Below are 14,250 nucleotides of genomic sequence, written 5' to 3'. Positions count from 1 at the left end.
TGGTTATAAGGAAATGCTTGCAAACGTACTTACCTTCATATTTGTCAATGTAGCTGGTGTTGTACATTTAAAATCGTTGACCGTCACACGAGGTTAATCTTGAAGAGAACAAGTGTAAAAGAGAGAGCCACAATATCTGCTTGTTGACAACCGGCGTCTGAATACCGGAAGTTGATCTGTCCCGTACACGAGAACCCGGAAGTAAGGCGTGCATAGAGCCGGCCCTGACTCCGCCCCCAAACTGTCAAAACCGCCCCTTTGAAAACTCGAGCGCAAAATCTTCTCTCGCGCAGAAAGAGCAGCCGAGCGCAATTTGCTTTCGCGCGCGCGCACAACAATGAAATCGAGCAGAAAAACAACATTCGAGAGTGAAAAAGACAGTTTGAGAGCGATTTTATGATCAGTGTGCACGCAATTCCTCTTTTTGTGCTCGCGAGAGGGATATTTACACACGCGAAATGTTAAAAGTTGCGCGCGATAGTTTTGACATTGATGTGACGCCATAAACGACGAACTGTCGGATCTAACTGGAACGCAACATTTATATCGATATACGCGATATTGTCTTATCTTATATCGCGTATGAAAATATATCGATATATTATAAAATCTCGATATATCGCCCAGCCCTAGTGTCAACCATTCTAAAATCAATCATTTTAATATAATAAACGATGCAATATGGGTACAGTAATAAAGAATTAAAAGTAAATAAAATAAAAATTTTTTCATATAACCAAGGATGTAGTACTTAACTAGTCACCTGTACTAGGTACTACAACCACATTATAAAAGTCCTACAGCATGGGTACAGTAACGAAACATAAAATGTACTACAGTAAAGGTACAGTAATAATAAAATATAGAAGATTAACAAAAATTTTGAAATGCAAGTTTTGATAAGACGAAGGTTGTAGTTGTTAACTAGTTGCATGTACTAGTTACTACAACCACAATACAAATTAAAAGTCCCACAGCATGAGTACAGGTAATCAAAAAAAAAATATCAAGAAATGTGAACATGAACATCACGCTCACGAACTAAACCAGGAAGTCTGAGCTGCTGTAAATAACTTGCTGTGTTTACTGGTGTTTCTGTTTACATGTAGAAAAATGGCGGAGTCAAAAATTTCAGTAACTCAGGACGAGTTCAGCTGTTCAGTCTGTCTGGAAACACTGAATGATCCAGCTGCTATTCCATGTGGACACAGTTTCTGTATGGTGTGTATTAATAACTGCTGGGATCAGGAGGACGATAAGGGAACATACAGCTGTCCACAGTGTAGACAAACCTTCACTCCAAGACCTGTTGTGAGGAGAAACACCATGCTGGCTGGAGTTGTGGAGAAACTGAAGAAAACAGAACTTCAAGCTCCACATTCTGCTCACTGTTCTGCTGGACCTGAAGTTGTTGATTGTGATTCCTGCACTGGAAAAAAATACAAAGCTGTTAAATCCTGTCTGGTGTGTTTGGCCTCTTTCTGTGAAACTCACCTTCAGCCTCATTATCAAATTCCTTCTTATAAGAAGCACAAGCTGGTTGAAGCCTCCAGACGACTCCAGGATCAGATCTGCTCTCAGCATGATAAACTGCTGGAGGTTTACTGTCGTACTGATCATCAGTGTATCTGCACGTTGTGTATGCTAGACAATCATAAAGGACATGAAACAATATCAGCTGCAGCAGAAAGAACTGAGAAACAGGTAAAAATATTATACAGCTCTTTTTAACAAGTAACAACTCATTAGTTCTGTTTTTATTTTATACATATCTTTATATTTTATACATATATTTTATTTTATACAGCTCTCTTCAACAAGTAACAGATCATTTATGTTAGTTATGTTATGTATAAATGACAAACATTTCACTCGTGCAGAATTAGATTATTATAATGCTTTTCTATTCTCTAATTGTACAGTTTATTAGGTACATTTACGTTTTATCTGATATACCGAGCAAATACAGTGGGCAGTTTTGTACACACAAGATTAAACCCCTTTTACACAGCCATGTTTTTTCCAGGTACTAAAATGCAATTTACAGGGTCAGTGTTATTTGTGAAAGCAAGAAAGTTGATGCAGTAATATACTGTTAAGACCAAGTAGAATTGTTGGGTAAATACTGGGTTGCATTATGTGGAGGCGATCAAAAACATTAAAATGATATAGAAACACCAGCAGGAAACATTAAAACTAGCTGTTTAGATGGACGTTATAATAATGTGAGTAAATCAGCTAGGTCAAACATAACCACTATATGGCCAAATGTATGTTGACATCTGTGCTAATGATTAAGTTCAGGTATTTAAGCGACACATACATAACAAGGGTTTTTGGAATGTGATGTCAAGTCATGGTCAAGAATTTTTTGACCATAAAACGATAACAAAACAAAACAAGACACCATTAATAAATTACATTACTACTTTGTTGGCAGTTTTAAAGTAAAAAAAATATTATTAGCTATTTGCTGCATTGTGATTAAATGTAAGCCTGGATCTTTTAAAAACATTTTAATTTTATAACAGAACAATGGTGGACTTGCATATTCAAATTCATTCATAAATACTAAATGGACTTTAAAGGGGATTGGCTGTTATCTTATTAAATTCTTCATCTTCTTTATAGATTTAATTTCATGACTGTTAAGATTAAATCTCTTATTTAATATGTCTGTCAATTTGCTCTGTTTATGTTTGCTTTAATGATGCGTAAAGTCCCATTACCAGAAAAGCAGCCCAAAATTTTGATTCACCACCTCAAAACTGCAGTGTTTTATCTGACCATAATACATTATTCCAATTAGGATTTGCACTGCATTGTTTGTGGTGCTCGTACACAATACAAGTAAATTCTGAATTGTTATTCTGTGTAGAAGCAGCTGCTGGAGATCCAGAGAAAATTCCAGGAGAAAATCCAGAACAGAGAGAAGGAACTTTGTGAGCTGATAAATGCGGTGGAGTCTCACAAGGTAAATTTTATAAACAAAAAGCTCTCAGGATCAGTCCAACTCTCCTCCGTTAAACCAATCTCCATTAAAAATGAGATCTTTTATATCTCAGGTAACTTTGCAAGTGATTTTTGTTCAGGAATTTAAAAGTTCTGCCTGGTTATATAGTGATTGATGCTTTACAACAATTCTGAGGTTGTGCTAATAATTATAAGGGTGATAAGATCAGATTAGGACTTTGACTGGGCCACCCAAGAAGATTATTAATTGTTGCTTTGGATTAAGATGCTTAAACATAAATTAATGTATAAGATTTCTGGTAAAGACTTTAGAAGATCACTACATTGAATTTCCCAGTTCTGGCCAGGCTGCTGTTTCTTGATACTCTGTAACAGTATGCTACCACCAGCATCTTTTACAGTATATATGTTTTTTTTAGGTTTTATTCGATTTAATCCACACATATCATTTTGAATTAAGGACATACAGGAGCAGATGTGTTGTATTGAAAATCTGCGAGGATATATGCTGACAAATGCAGTAAAAACTAAAGTGATGGTGAACACTAAAGAAGTACTGGTGTGGAAGGTAGAAGACTGGAACTCTTTCTTATATTTGGGAAGTAGAGAATCAATTACTCCATCATGTGGACATGATGATGATGGTAACATTTACAAGAGTATGAAAAATCAAGCCATTTAGCACCATCACCAAGCTATGAGTGATGAAAGTCTTTGTCTGGGCAGTAGCTACATGTGCAGGATGGACAAATATCTGAGTGAGAAACGTTTCCTCTTTCTGAATCTTCTATCAGTGTTCTGCACAGACAGCAGTGAAGAACATTGAGAGGATCTGTACTGAACTAATCAACTCAATTAACAGAAGATGCTCTGAGCTAAAAGATCTGATCAGAGATCGAGAGACGGCAGGAGTAAGTCAAGCTGAAAAAGTCCTGAAACAGGTGGAGCAGAAGATTGTAGAGCTGAAGAGGAAAGATGCTGAACTGCAACAGCTCTCACACTCTGAGGATCCCGTCCATTTCCTCCAGGTATCAGAACTAAAAATAATTATATTATTGCTGCACCAGTCCAAGTAATAAATTACTTGTAAAAGTATAAAAAACTTGATGACAGTAGCGTCAAAAAGATAATAAATAGTGAGAACTCACCTGATATCAGATAATGAGACATTAGATTGACCATTGATGGCGGTCTCTAGTGGACAGGTAGGAAAATAACAGGGCTGAGTTTTTTGGTGGACAGCCACACTATTTAATCTCTAACTGAAAGGAAATCTGATTGGTTGCCAGCCAAAGGGAAAAGGGGCAGCTGGTATCTGAGAATGTATTGGAATGGTATAAATCCAGTGGTTGAATAAATGAATTTTACTATCTTCACAGTAGTCTAAAATTGTCCTTGTACCAACTATTTTCAACAGTATTACAGGCACAAGTTTATTAGTTTATTAGTTGAATCATTTGTGATTCATCATCATCTTGTTGTTTCTCTGTGAACATTATCTGTCTGGATGTAGAATTTTCAATCTCTCTCGGCTTCTGCTGGATCTGCAGAATCAGCCTCCATCACAATCAGTCCTTTCCGCTCATTTGATGATGTTACAAAGTCTGTATCTCAGCTGAGAGAGAAAGTAGAAGAATTCTGGAAAGATCAGTGTGAGAAGATACCAGATGAAGGTGAGTTCAAGCCCTCAGTGTTCCATTGTCTTCAAAGTGCTTCGGTACTCAAACATCAAACAAAACAATCAAATCCATCAACATGAACAATTTACATCTAACAAAATCATTCATTTACTCATTAACCCAGTACTGGTCATGGTCACAGTGAGTCCAGGGTTGAATGAAATACACTCACACTTAGTCAGTTACTCAGACTTAAGGCCACTTTAGACAAACACTGAGAGAACATGCCAAACTTCTTACTTGCTGTACCTGTGACAATTTCTGGTGTAAATATGTATTTACTGTGATTAGTGATTGTACTGTTACTCTTTCTGTAGTGAAGAAAGTCCGGATTACTTCACCTCCTGAACCTGAAATCAGAGAAGATTTTCTACAATGTAAGTTTCTCACAAACATACACAGTGCAGTGAAAAAGTATTTGCACCCCCCAGTTATCTGTATTGTTACATATTTGTCACACTTCAGAGGTCATGAAGTTAAAACAAGTTAAACATTAATTTAAACAGCTGTCTGTATATTTTTGATCCAGGTGATTTTATGAGTCTTAATCATTTAGTCACAGAAACCACTGAAACACACACACACACGCTAACATGTACCAACACACATTTACACAGACACAGTTACAGAGACTCTTCCATTCTTACACACATTCACATTAACATATTATTAGACACACACACTCATATGTGCGCACACACTCAAATACACACACACACACACACACACACACAAACACACAAACACACACAATTCAAAGAGCTTCATTAGCATGAATGTGTGTTTGTTGCTGGATTGTGTGTTGCTGGTGTGTGTCTGTGTACTGTTTGTTAATGTGTTAGTGTGTTTCTGTAGCATTTATGCATGTTTGAGTAGTTGACTAAATCAACTTTACTTAGCAGGCCTTTAAATATTTCAGGTTTTTATAAACAAAGTGTTTTAATTACACAACACAAATGTAGAAATTTGAACTTAAAATCCAACAAAACTTCCACTCACAAAGTGAACTGTAGACGGTGCCAAATGAAAGAAATAAGAAAAACAGCTAAACTGCCAAACCAGGCCTAAACTAACACACACAAAAAAGACAAGAAGTGGCACCTGCCTCTTACCCAGTGAGCTAAACAGAATAATAATAATACCTATGTGTATGAATGTATTTGTGTATTTATGTATGTATGTGTATATGTGTATGTATTTATGAATAGTGATTGTACTGTTACTCTTTCTCCAGTGAAGAAAGTCCGGATTACTTCACCCCCTGAACCTAAAATCAGAGAAGATTTTCTACAATGTAAGTTTCTCACAAGCACACAAACATACACATTGCAGTGAAAAAGTATTTGCACCCCCTAGTTATCTGTATTTTTACAGTTTTTTTTTTTTTACACTTTACTAGTTCAGATGCTACAGCAGCTCAATTTGGTTCAAATCTAAATTTGATTAAGTCCAAAACCTAAACTTTATTTTTTCAGATTTATTTGAACAAAGATCTGCTCTTGTTATTTGGAATTGTTGTGTTTTTATATTACACAAGTGTTTAATCTTTAAATCATGAGCTGATGACCAGATGTTCTTCTTTAGCCCTGAAACACCATCACACAACCACCACCATGACTGACTGTTAGTAAGATGTTTTTTATTGTAAAATGCTGTTTTAGCTTCATTGCAAGTATAAGAATTCTGACTCATCAGTTCACAGAACATCATCACCAAAAGCTTGAGGGTCATTAAGGTTCTTATATTGGTAAATGAGAGGCAAGGCTTTATGTTTTTCTTAGTTAACAGTGATTTTACCTTGTGACTCTCCCATGGATTTTATTTGTGCTCAGTCTCCTTCCAATACTGGAATCATTAAATCAGATCTAAATTGAGGTCAGCAGGTCCTGCGGTTTCCTAAATGTTTGTCTGGGTTCTTGTATGTTTTCCTTAATGAGACATTGATGAGCTCTTGAAGCAATCTTAACTGTTCCAAGTGTCATTTGGAGATCATGGCTCTTACTGTGGTTCGCTGAAGTACTAAAACCTTAGGATTGGCTTTGTAACTTTTTCCAGACTAATCCAGTGATCATACCTCGGACTAGGGACATTTTAGTCCTTGCTAAAGACCACTGTTCCAGGTACTTTTCTTCAATAGTTATTTAAAATCACCACGAACTTCAGAGGTCATGAAGTTAAAACAAGTAAAACCCCATAACTCATAATGACTGATCACTGCCCATTGCATAACAATGGAAACGGTGTTCAGGTCCATATGCAAATCACAATGACCATTAATTACAATGGTCACATGTGCCTTTCACACATGATTGGGGTATAGCTCCTATTACGGCGTTGTAAAATGGTGATAGATGTACTCTCAGGCCCCCTCCCCGGTTCAGGGATGGTCGTTCCCTCTTCACATTTATGGCCTCTTTGACTCCTGGTTCAAACCAGCGTTCCTCCTTGTCAAAGATCTGCACATTTTCATCATTAAATACAGTGTATCACAAAAGTGAGTACACCCCTCACATTTCTGCAAATATTTTATTATATCTTTTCATGGGACAACACTATAGACATGAAACTTGGATATAACTTAGAGTAGTCAGTGTACAACTTGTATAGCAGTGTAGATTTACTGTCTTCTGAAAATAACTCAACACACAACCATTAATGTCTAAATAGCTGGCAACATAAGTGAGTACACCCCACAGTGAACATGTCCAAATTGTGCCTAAAGTGTCAATATTTTGTGTGACCACCATTAATATCACTGCTTTAACCCTCCTGGGCATGGAATTCACCAGAGCTGCACAGGTTGCTACTGGAATCCTCTTCCACTCCTCCATGATGACATCACGGAGCTGGTGGATGTTAGACACCTTAAACTCCTCCACCTTCCACTTGAGGATGCGCCACAGGTGCTCAATTGGGTTTAGTCCATCACCTTTACCTTCAGCTTCCTCAGCAAGGCAGTTGTCATCTTGGAGGTTGTGTTTGGGGTCGTTATCCTGTTGGAAAACTGCCATGAGACCCAGTTTTCGAAGGGAGGGGATCATGCTCTGTTTCAGAATGTCACAGTACATGTTGGAATTCATGTTTCCCTCAATGAACTGCAGCTCCCCAGTGCCAGCAACACTCATGCAGTCCAAGACCATGATGCTACCACCACCATGCTTGACTGTAGGCAAGATACAGTTGTCTTGGTACTTCTCACCAGGGCGCCGCCACACATGCTGGACACCATCTGAGCCAAACAAGTTTATCTTGGTCTCGTCAGACCACAGGGCATTCCAGTAATCCATGTTCTTGGACTGCTTGTCTTCAGCAAACTGTTTGCTGGCTTTCTTGTGCGTCAGCTTCCTTCTGGGATGACGACCATGCAGACCGAGTTGATGCAGTGTGCGGTGTATGGTCTGAGCACTGACAGGCTGACCTCCCACGTCTTCAACCTCTGCAGCAATGCTGGCAGCACTCATGTGTCTATTTTTTAAAGCCAACCTCTGGATATGACACCGAACACGTGGACTCAACTTCTTTGGTCGACCCTGGCGAAGCCTGTTCCGAGTGAAACCTGTCCTGGAAAACCGCTGTATGACCTTGGCCACCATGCTGTAGCTCAGTTTCTGGGTGTTAGCAATCTTCTTATAGCCCAGGCCATCTTTGTGGAGAGCAACAATTCTATTTCTCACATTCTCAGAGAGTTCTTTGCCATGAGGTGCAATGTTGAATATCCAGTGGCCAGTATGAGAGAATTGTACCCAAAACACCAAATTTAACAGCCCTGCTCCCCATTTACACCTGGGACCTTGACACATGACACCAGGGAGGGACAACGACACATTTGGGCACAATTTGGACATGTTCAGTGTGGGGTGTACTCACTTATGTTGCCAGCTATTTAGACATTAATGGCTGTGTGTTGAGTTATTTTCAGAAGACAGTAAATCTACACTGCTATACAAGTTGTACACTGACTACTCTAAGTTATATCCAAGTTTCATGTCTATAGTGTTGTCCCATGAAAAGATATAATGAAATATTTGCAGAAATGTGAGGGGTGTACTCACTTTTGTGATACACTGTAAGTGGCCGCTGACTTGCAGGTGAGTGTAAACCGCGGAGTCCTGTCCAAATTAGGTCGACCTTCTATGTTGGGCCATCCATCTCGCCAGTGGCTGTTTAGTTTCCCTGATGTACAGTTCCCGGCAATCCTCCCGGCACTTAACAGCATACACTACGTTACTGTGTTTGTGTCGAGGGACCCTGTTCTTAGGATTAACTCATTTCTGGCGTAGCATGTTTTGGAGTTTAAAAGCAACTGAAACACGGTGTTTGGCGAATATCTGTCTCAATTATTATGCTACTCCCGCCACATACAAAATCACCACTGGTTTTCGCTTAGACAGCGGTTGCCCTTCTCCTCTCTTCGTTCCACTGGAGCCGTGTTTGGGCATTTTTCCCACTTTTACGAATGCCCAGTTGGGATAACCACATTCACCCACGGCCTTTATGACATGAGATTTCTCTCTATCCTTGGCCGTGGTGTCTGTGGGGATGCTGTTCGCCCGGTGTTGCAGCGTCCTGATGACTCCTAGTTTGTGCTCCAATGGATAATGGAAGTCAAACCTTAAATACTGGTCCGTGTGTGTTGGCTTGCGGTACACATTTACTTTCAAACGTCCCCCATCTTGAATAGCAATTTCACAGTCTAAGAAAGTGAAACTGTTGTTGCTTGCATCATCTCTTGTGAACTTGATGTGTTTGTCCAACGAGTTGATGTGGTCCATGAATTGTGTGTACATCCCTCACCATCTTACAACACCATAATAGGAGCTACATGAGACAAACACACATTTACCCCAATCATGTGTAAAAGACACACATGGCCATTGTAATTAATGGTCATTGTGAATTGCATATGGACCTGATCACCGTTTCCATTGTTATGCAATGGACAGTGCTCGGTCGCTATGCAAATCGGCTGCATATAAGGTTGGGATATTCACCACCAGCTCAGACTGAAGAGGTCACTTGGATGAGTGGCGAATCGTATCTCTACAACATACTTGTCTCCAGATGAACTGACTCAACTTTATGGATTTGTGTACCTGGATTATTGAGCATGCATCAAGAGACACACACCAACACACATTTACACAGACACAGTTACAGAGACACACCCACTCACACTCATGCTTACACACTCTTACACACCCTCACACATACCTTAGTTAATTTCCCTAAGTGGATCAATAAAGTCTTATCTTTATCTTATCTCTATACACTTTAACACACACACAATTCAAAGAGCTTTATTAGCATGACTGTGTGATTGTTTGTTGTTAGATTTTGTGTTTCCGGTGTTTGTGTAGTGTCTGTGTGTATTCATGCAGCGTTTGTGTAATGTATGTTTGTGTGATTGTGTAGTGTCTGTGTTTGTGCAGTGTATCTGTATTCCTGTTCAGTGACGTGTATGTGTAGTGTGTGTATGTGTAGTGTTTGTGTAGCATTTGTGTGTATGTATAGTGTTGGTGTGTATTGTGTAATGTATAGTGTTTGTATGTGTCTGTGTAGTATTTGTGTGTATATGTAGTGTTTATGTGTCTGTGTAGTATTTGTGCATTGTTTGTGTAGTTTCTGTTATTGTGTTGTGTCTGTTTAGTGTTTGTATGTGTTCGTGTAATGTATGTGTGTGTGTTTGTGTAGTTTGTATGTGTTTGTGTAATGCATGTGTGTGTTTGTGTAGTTTGTATGTGTTTGTGTAATGTATGTGTTTGTGTAGTGTTTCTGTGATTGTGTAATTGTGTAGTGTTTGTGTAATGTTTGTGTGAGTTTGTGTGATTTTGTAGTGTTTGTGTATATGTGTAGGGTTTGTATGTGTGTATGTGTAATGTGTGTTTGTGTAGTGTCTGTGTGTATGTGTAGGGTTTGTGTGTGGTTGGATTGTGTGGTGCTGGTGTGTGTCTGTACTTTGTGAATGTGTTTTGTTTGTTGGGTGTCTATATGTCTGTGTAGTGTTTGAGTAGTATTTCTGTGCATGTGTAGTGTCTGTGTATTTGTGTGTTTGTCTAGTGTCACACTTTTGCACGCACACACTTCTCTCTCTCTCTCTCTCTCTCTCTCTGTCTCTCTCTCTCTCTCTCTCTCTCTCTCTCTCTCTCTCTCTGTCTCTCTCTCTCTCTCTCTCTCTCTCTCTCTCTCTCTCTCTCTCTCTCTTCTGTGTTAATTGGTTCATTTTGTGTTTCCTCTCCAGATTTTTGTCAGTTCACACTGGATCCAAACACAGTAAATAAAAACCTTCGTCTGTCTGAGGAGAACAAAGTGGTGACCTGGAGTGAAACATCACAGTCATATCCTGATCATCCAGATAGATTTCATTATAACTCTCAGGTTGTGTGTAGAGAGAGTGTGAGTGGACGCTGTTACTGGGAGGTTGAGTGGAGTGGGAATGTTGGGGTTTATATAGCAGTGTCATATAAAAGCATCAGCAGGAAGGGACATGGTGATGAGTGTGTGTTTGGATATAATGATCAGTCCTGGAGTTTGTTCTGTTCTCCATCCAGATTTTCATTCAGACACAATAACAAAAATACTGAAATTCTTATAAAGCCGAGTTCCTCTAGAATAGGAGTGTATGTGGATTATGAAGCAGGAACTCTGTCTTTCTACAGCGTCTCTGATACAATGAAGCTCCTCCACAGAGTTCAGACCACGTTCACTCAGCTCCTCTACCCGGGGTTTAGATTTGGTTTAGGATCAAAAGTGAAACTGTCAGATTTAACAAATTAAATGTAAAATTTACATGAAAGTGTAACATTAAACTGTTTGGGTGATTTTAGAATCTGTGAGGCAGTGATACATATATGAAGATTTTCTTTTTCAATTTATTAACCACCATTTATTTAGTGAGGAATAATACAGCAGAACTTAGATATGTGTGGATGGTTTCAGAGGGGAATTGATTCTTTCATAGAAATACTTTGTATTGTGGTACGTTTATTCAGCCTTCATCAGTTTATCTCTGCTCATTCAGCCTACAGCAGTTTAGACACACCCACTTTTCCACTAATTTGCCTCCATGATGAGCCTGTATAGAGAGAGAGATTTTTAAAAGTACATTTTATTACAACGTAATGTTTATTATCTCCAGAAGAAATCTTTCATTTTATACCATACAAATGTGGTATGTTTGAGAACAACCCAGGCTTTCATCCAATGACTGCTTCTTGATTCTTTTAGCAAGACCACCGCTACAGGGTCTGTATTATTACATTATGAATTCAGTTACAATAATATTTGAGTAACAATTCTATTGTTTTCATTTTTATTTGTACTTTTATTTCAGGTTCATCATTTTCTTCCTCTGTTTTATTTCCTCAATTTCTTTTATCCATTTAAAAGGTTTTGTTGTTTTATTTTTTATATTTTTGTTTAATTTCCATTTTATTTGTTATTTTTACTTCTTTTTTCTTTAATTAAGTCAGTGCATGCCTGTGTGGATAAAAATCTGTGGGTAAATTCATATAAAATGTCTTTTAGCTGTTGATTTTTGCTCCTTTATATTCTAATCTTATGGCTGGGTTCAGAAATAGGGGTTGGTTCAGGATCTGGTTCCTTTCTTTTGAAGTAAAAACATCTTTAATGATCTTTTTTACCCACCGCCATCAGACTCTACAACGAGTCTCTTCACAGTCGAGGCAGCCAGATCTAATGTTGTTGGACTGATTAGGGCTGTTTTTCCTTGATCGTAAACCACTTATTTACTGAAGTCACTTTATTTTCTAGACCCCAAATTTGCTGTCACATTTTGTTTTTGTAATTATTATTATTGTTATTAATAATCTAATGATAATAATGGTGATAATGTTGATAATAGTGGTGATAATGGTAGTGGTAATTATAATGGTAATAATAAATGTGTTTTTGGATACTTTATTGATACAGTATACTGTTTTTTACTCCATATTTGTATGTAGCGGTGCCCCTGTATATTCCTCCCTTACTGTTTTTTTCTATATTTCAAGGTTGTGCAATATGTGTAGAGTTCTGTGTGGAGTTCTGTGTTTTACTGCTGTAACGAAACAATTTCCATCGGGATTAATAAAGATCTATCTATCTATCTATCTATCTATCTATCTATCTATCTATCTATCTATCTATCTATCTATCTATCTATCTATCTATCTATCTATCTATCTATCTATCTATCTATCTATCTATCTATCTATCTATCTATCTATCTATCTATCTATCTATCTATCTATCTACGTATATCATATTTTTTTAAACAATTTTCCAAAAGCGCCACAAGAGGGCGACATCACAGGGATTTTTTTTTTATGGTCACTAGATTACGGGGTCACTGATGACCCACGGTTTAGTAATCCATACACACACAGTTGTACATATGTACCCACACATTTGTGAACTGTACCCTCAGTTTAGCAAAACTGTACTCACGGATTTGTAAATCGTACCCTCAGATTTTAAATCCGACGGCGGTCACGATATTGTCACTAACAGTTTTATCTAAACCCTGTTTTACGGTAATACAGTTGTGAAGAGTTGAAGAAGGTAAATCATCTCTTCATAGTTTAATATACAAAACATACAGAGTTCTGATGCATAAAAATGTACCAGAAAGAAAAATTACAACCTAAATATAGATCTAAAAAGACCTTTTCTGGTATTAAAAAATCTCTGTATTTTAAAAAACCTTTTTCTTACCTACTCATTACACTTCCTTTTATTTATATAATTTGACAACATAAGGACATAACACAGTAAAATTATGCCCATTTTAACATTCCATTAATTACTTATTTATTTATTTTAGTTTCAATACAACACGAGGCCGGCAAGAAAAATACAAAATAAAAGTAAGAGAGAGTTAAAGGTTCTTCTGTATAAAGTGTTTTGTGTGGTTTTGTAGGCAGCAGTGAGCGACTTTTGTGGTACATGGTTAAGAAAAGGTTGAATACAGATGATTTGTTGTGGTGTTTTGTACTAAATGCAGGTGAAAGAGGATCAGCAGCAGCAGCTGAGCGATGTGTGTGGTTCTCTGTGTGTTTTGTCACTGTTTCAGGATCTTTTATTTGAAAAGCTGCGTGTAGAACAGATACCCCTTTTCCACCGACGCGGCACGGCGCCCGTTCCGGTTCCCGAACTTGAACCGGTTGAACCGGTTCCGCGTGTTTCCACCGGAAAAAAGAGATTCCAGACAGTGAACTAGCGGGCCAATCTGGCCCCACAGAATACTTGGTTTTTCAGCCCGAACCGTGACGTCCGTCAGTGGGCGTGTCATGTTGTACAGCATAGCGCGTTAGCAACTGTAGCAACAAAGGCGTCAGCTGGTGTCTCGTATGGAGCTTATCGCTGCATTTGTATCTTTTAAAGTTTCACCTGATTACATTTTGAGCCAGTTTGCCGCTGATATTTTCAAAGCGCCTTTAAAAAGGTGAATTGTGTGATATTACGAGATAAAAGTGACCCGGACAGAACGGAAAACGCTTAACGTGAAAAATAAAGCGTGAAGCTGCATAAACACACGTGAAGTAAATCCAGTTAAACACAGATATATGTTGTATTTTAGACTGGATCTGATGTTTATTTC

General features: G+C 38.1%; 1 protein-coding gene across 1 annotated transcript; it reads left to right on the top strand.

Annotated features, from left to right (window-relative positions):
• Positions 1 to 981: 981 nt before the first annotated feature.
• LOC134306672 (tripartite motif-containing protein 16-like) lies at positions 982 to 13,579 on the top strand. Its single transcript, XM_062990373.1, has 8 exons — positions 982 to 988; positions 1,110 to 1,704; positions 2,879 to 2,974; positions 3,768 to 4,001; positions 4,487 to 4,646; positions 4,970 to 5,029; positions 10,891 to 11,407; positions 13,570 to 13,579. Exons 2-8 carry the CDS (start codon positions 1,114 to 1,116, stop codon positions 13,577 to 13,579), a joined length of 1,668 nt encoding a protein of 555 aa, XP_062846443.1. The 5' UTR covers positions 982 to 988; positions 1,110 to 1,113.
• The last annotated feature ends 671 nt before the right edge of the window (positions 13,580 to 14,250 follow it).

The sequence above is a fragment of the Trichomycterus rosablanca genome, unplaced genomic scaffold, assembly GCF_030014385.1.
Source record: "Trichomycterus rosablanca isolate fTriRos1 unplaced genomic scaffold, fTriRos1.hap1 scaffold_209, whole genome shotgun sequence".
NCBI lineage: Eukaryota > Metazoa > Chordata > Actinopteri > Siluriformes > Trichomycteridae > Trichomycterus > Trichomycterus rosablanca.
Note: the sequence above shows the minus strand (reverse complement) of the source record. Positions and strands in the feature narration are given on the sequence as shown.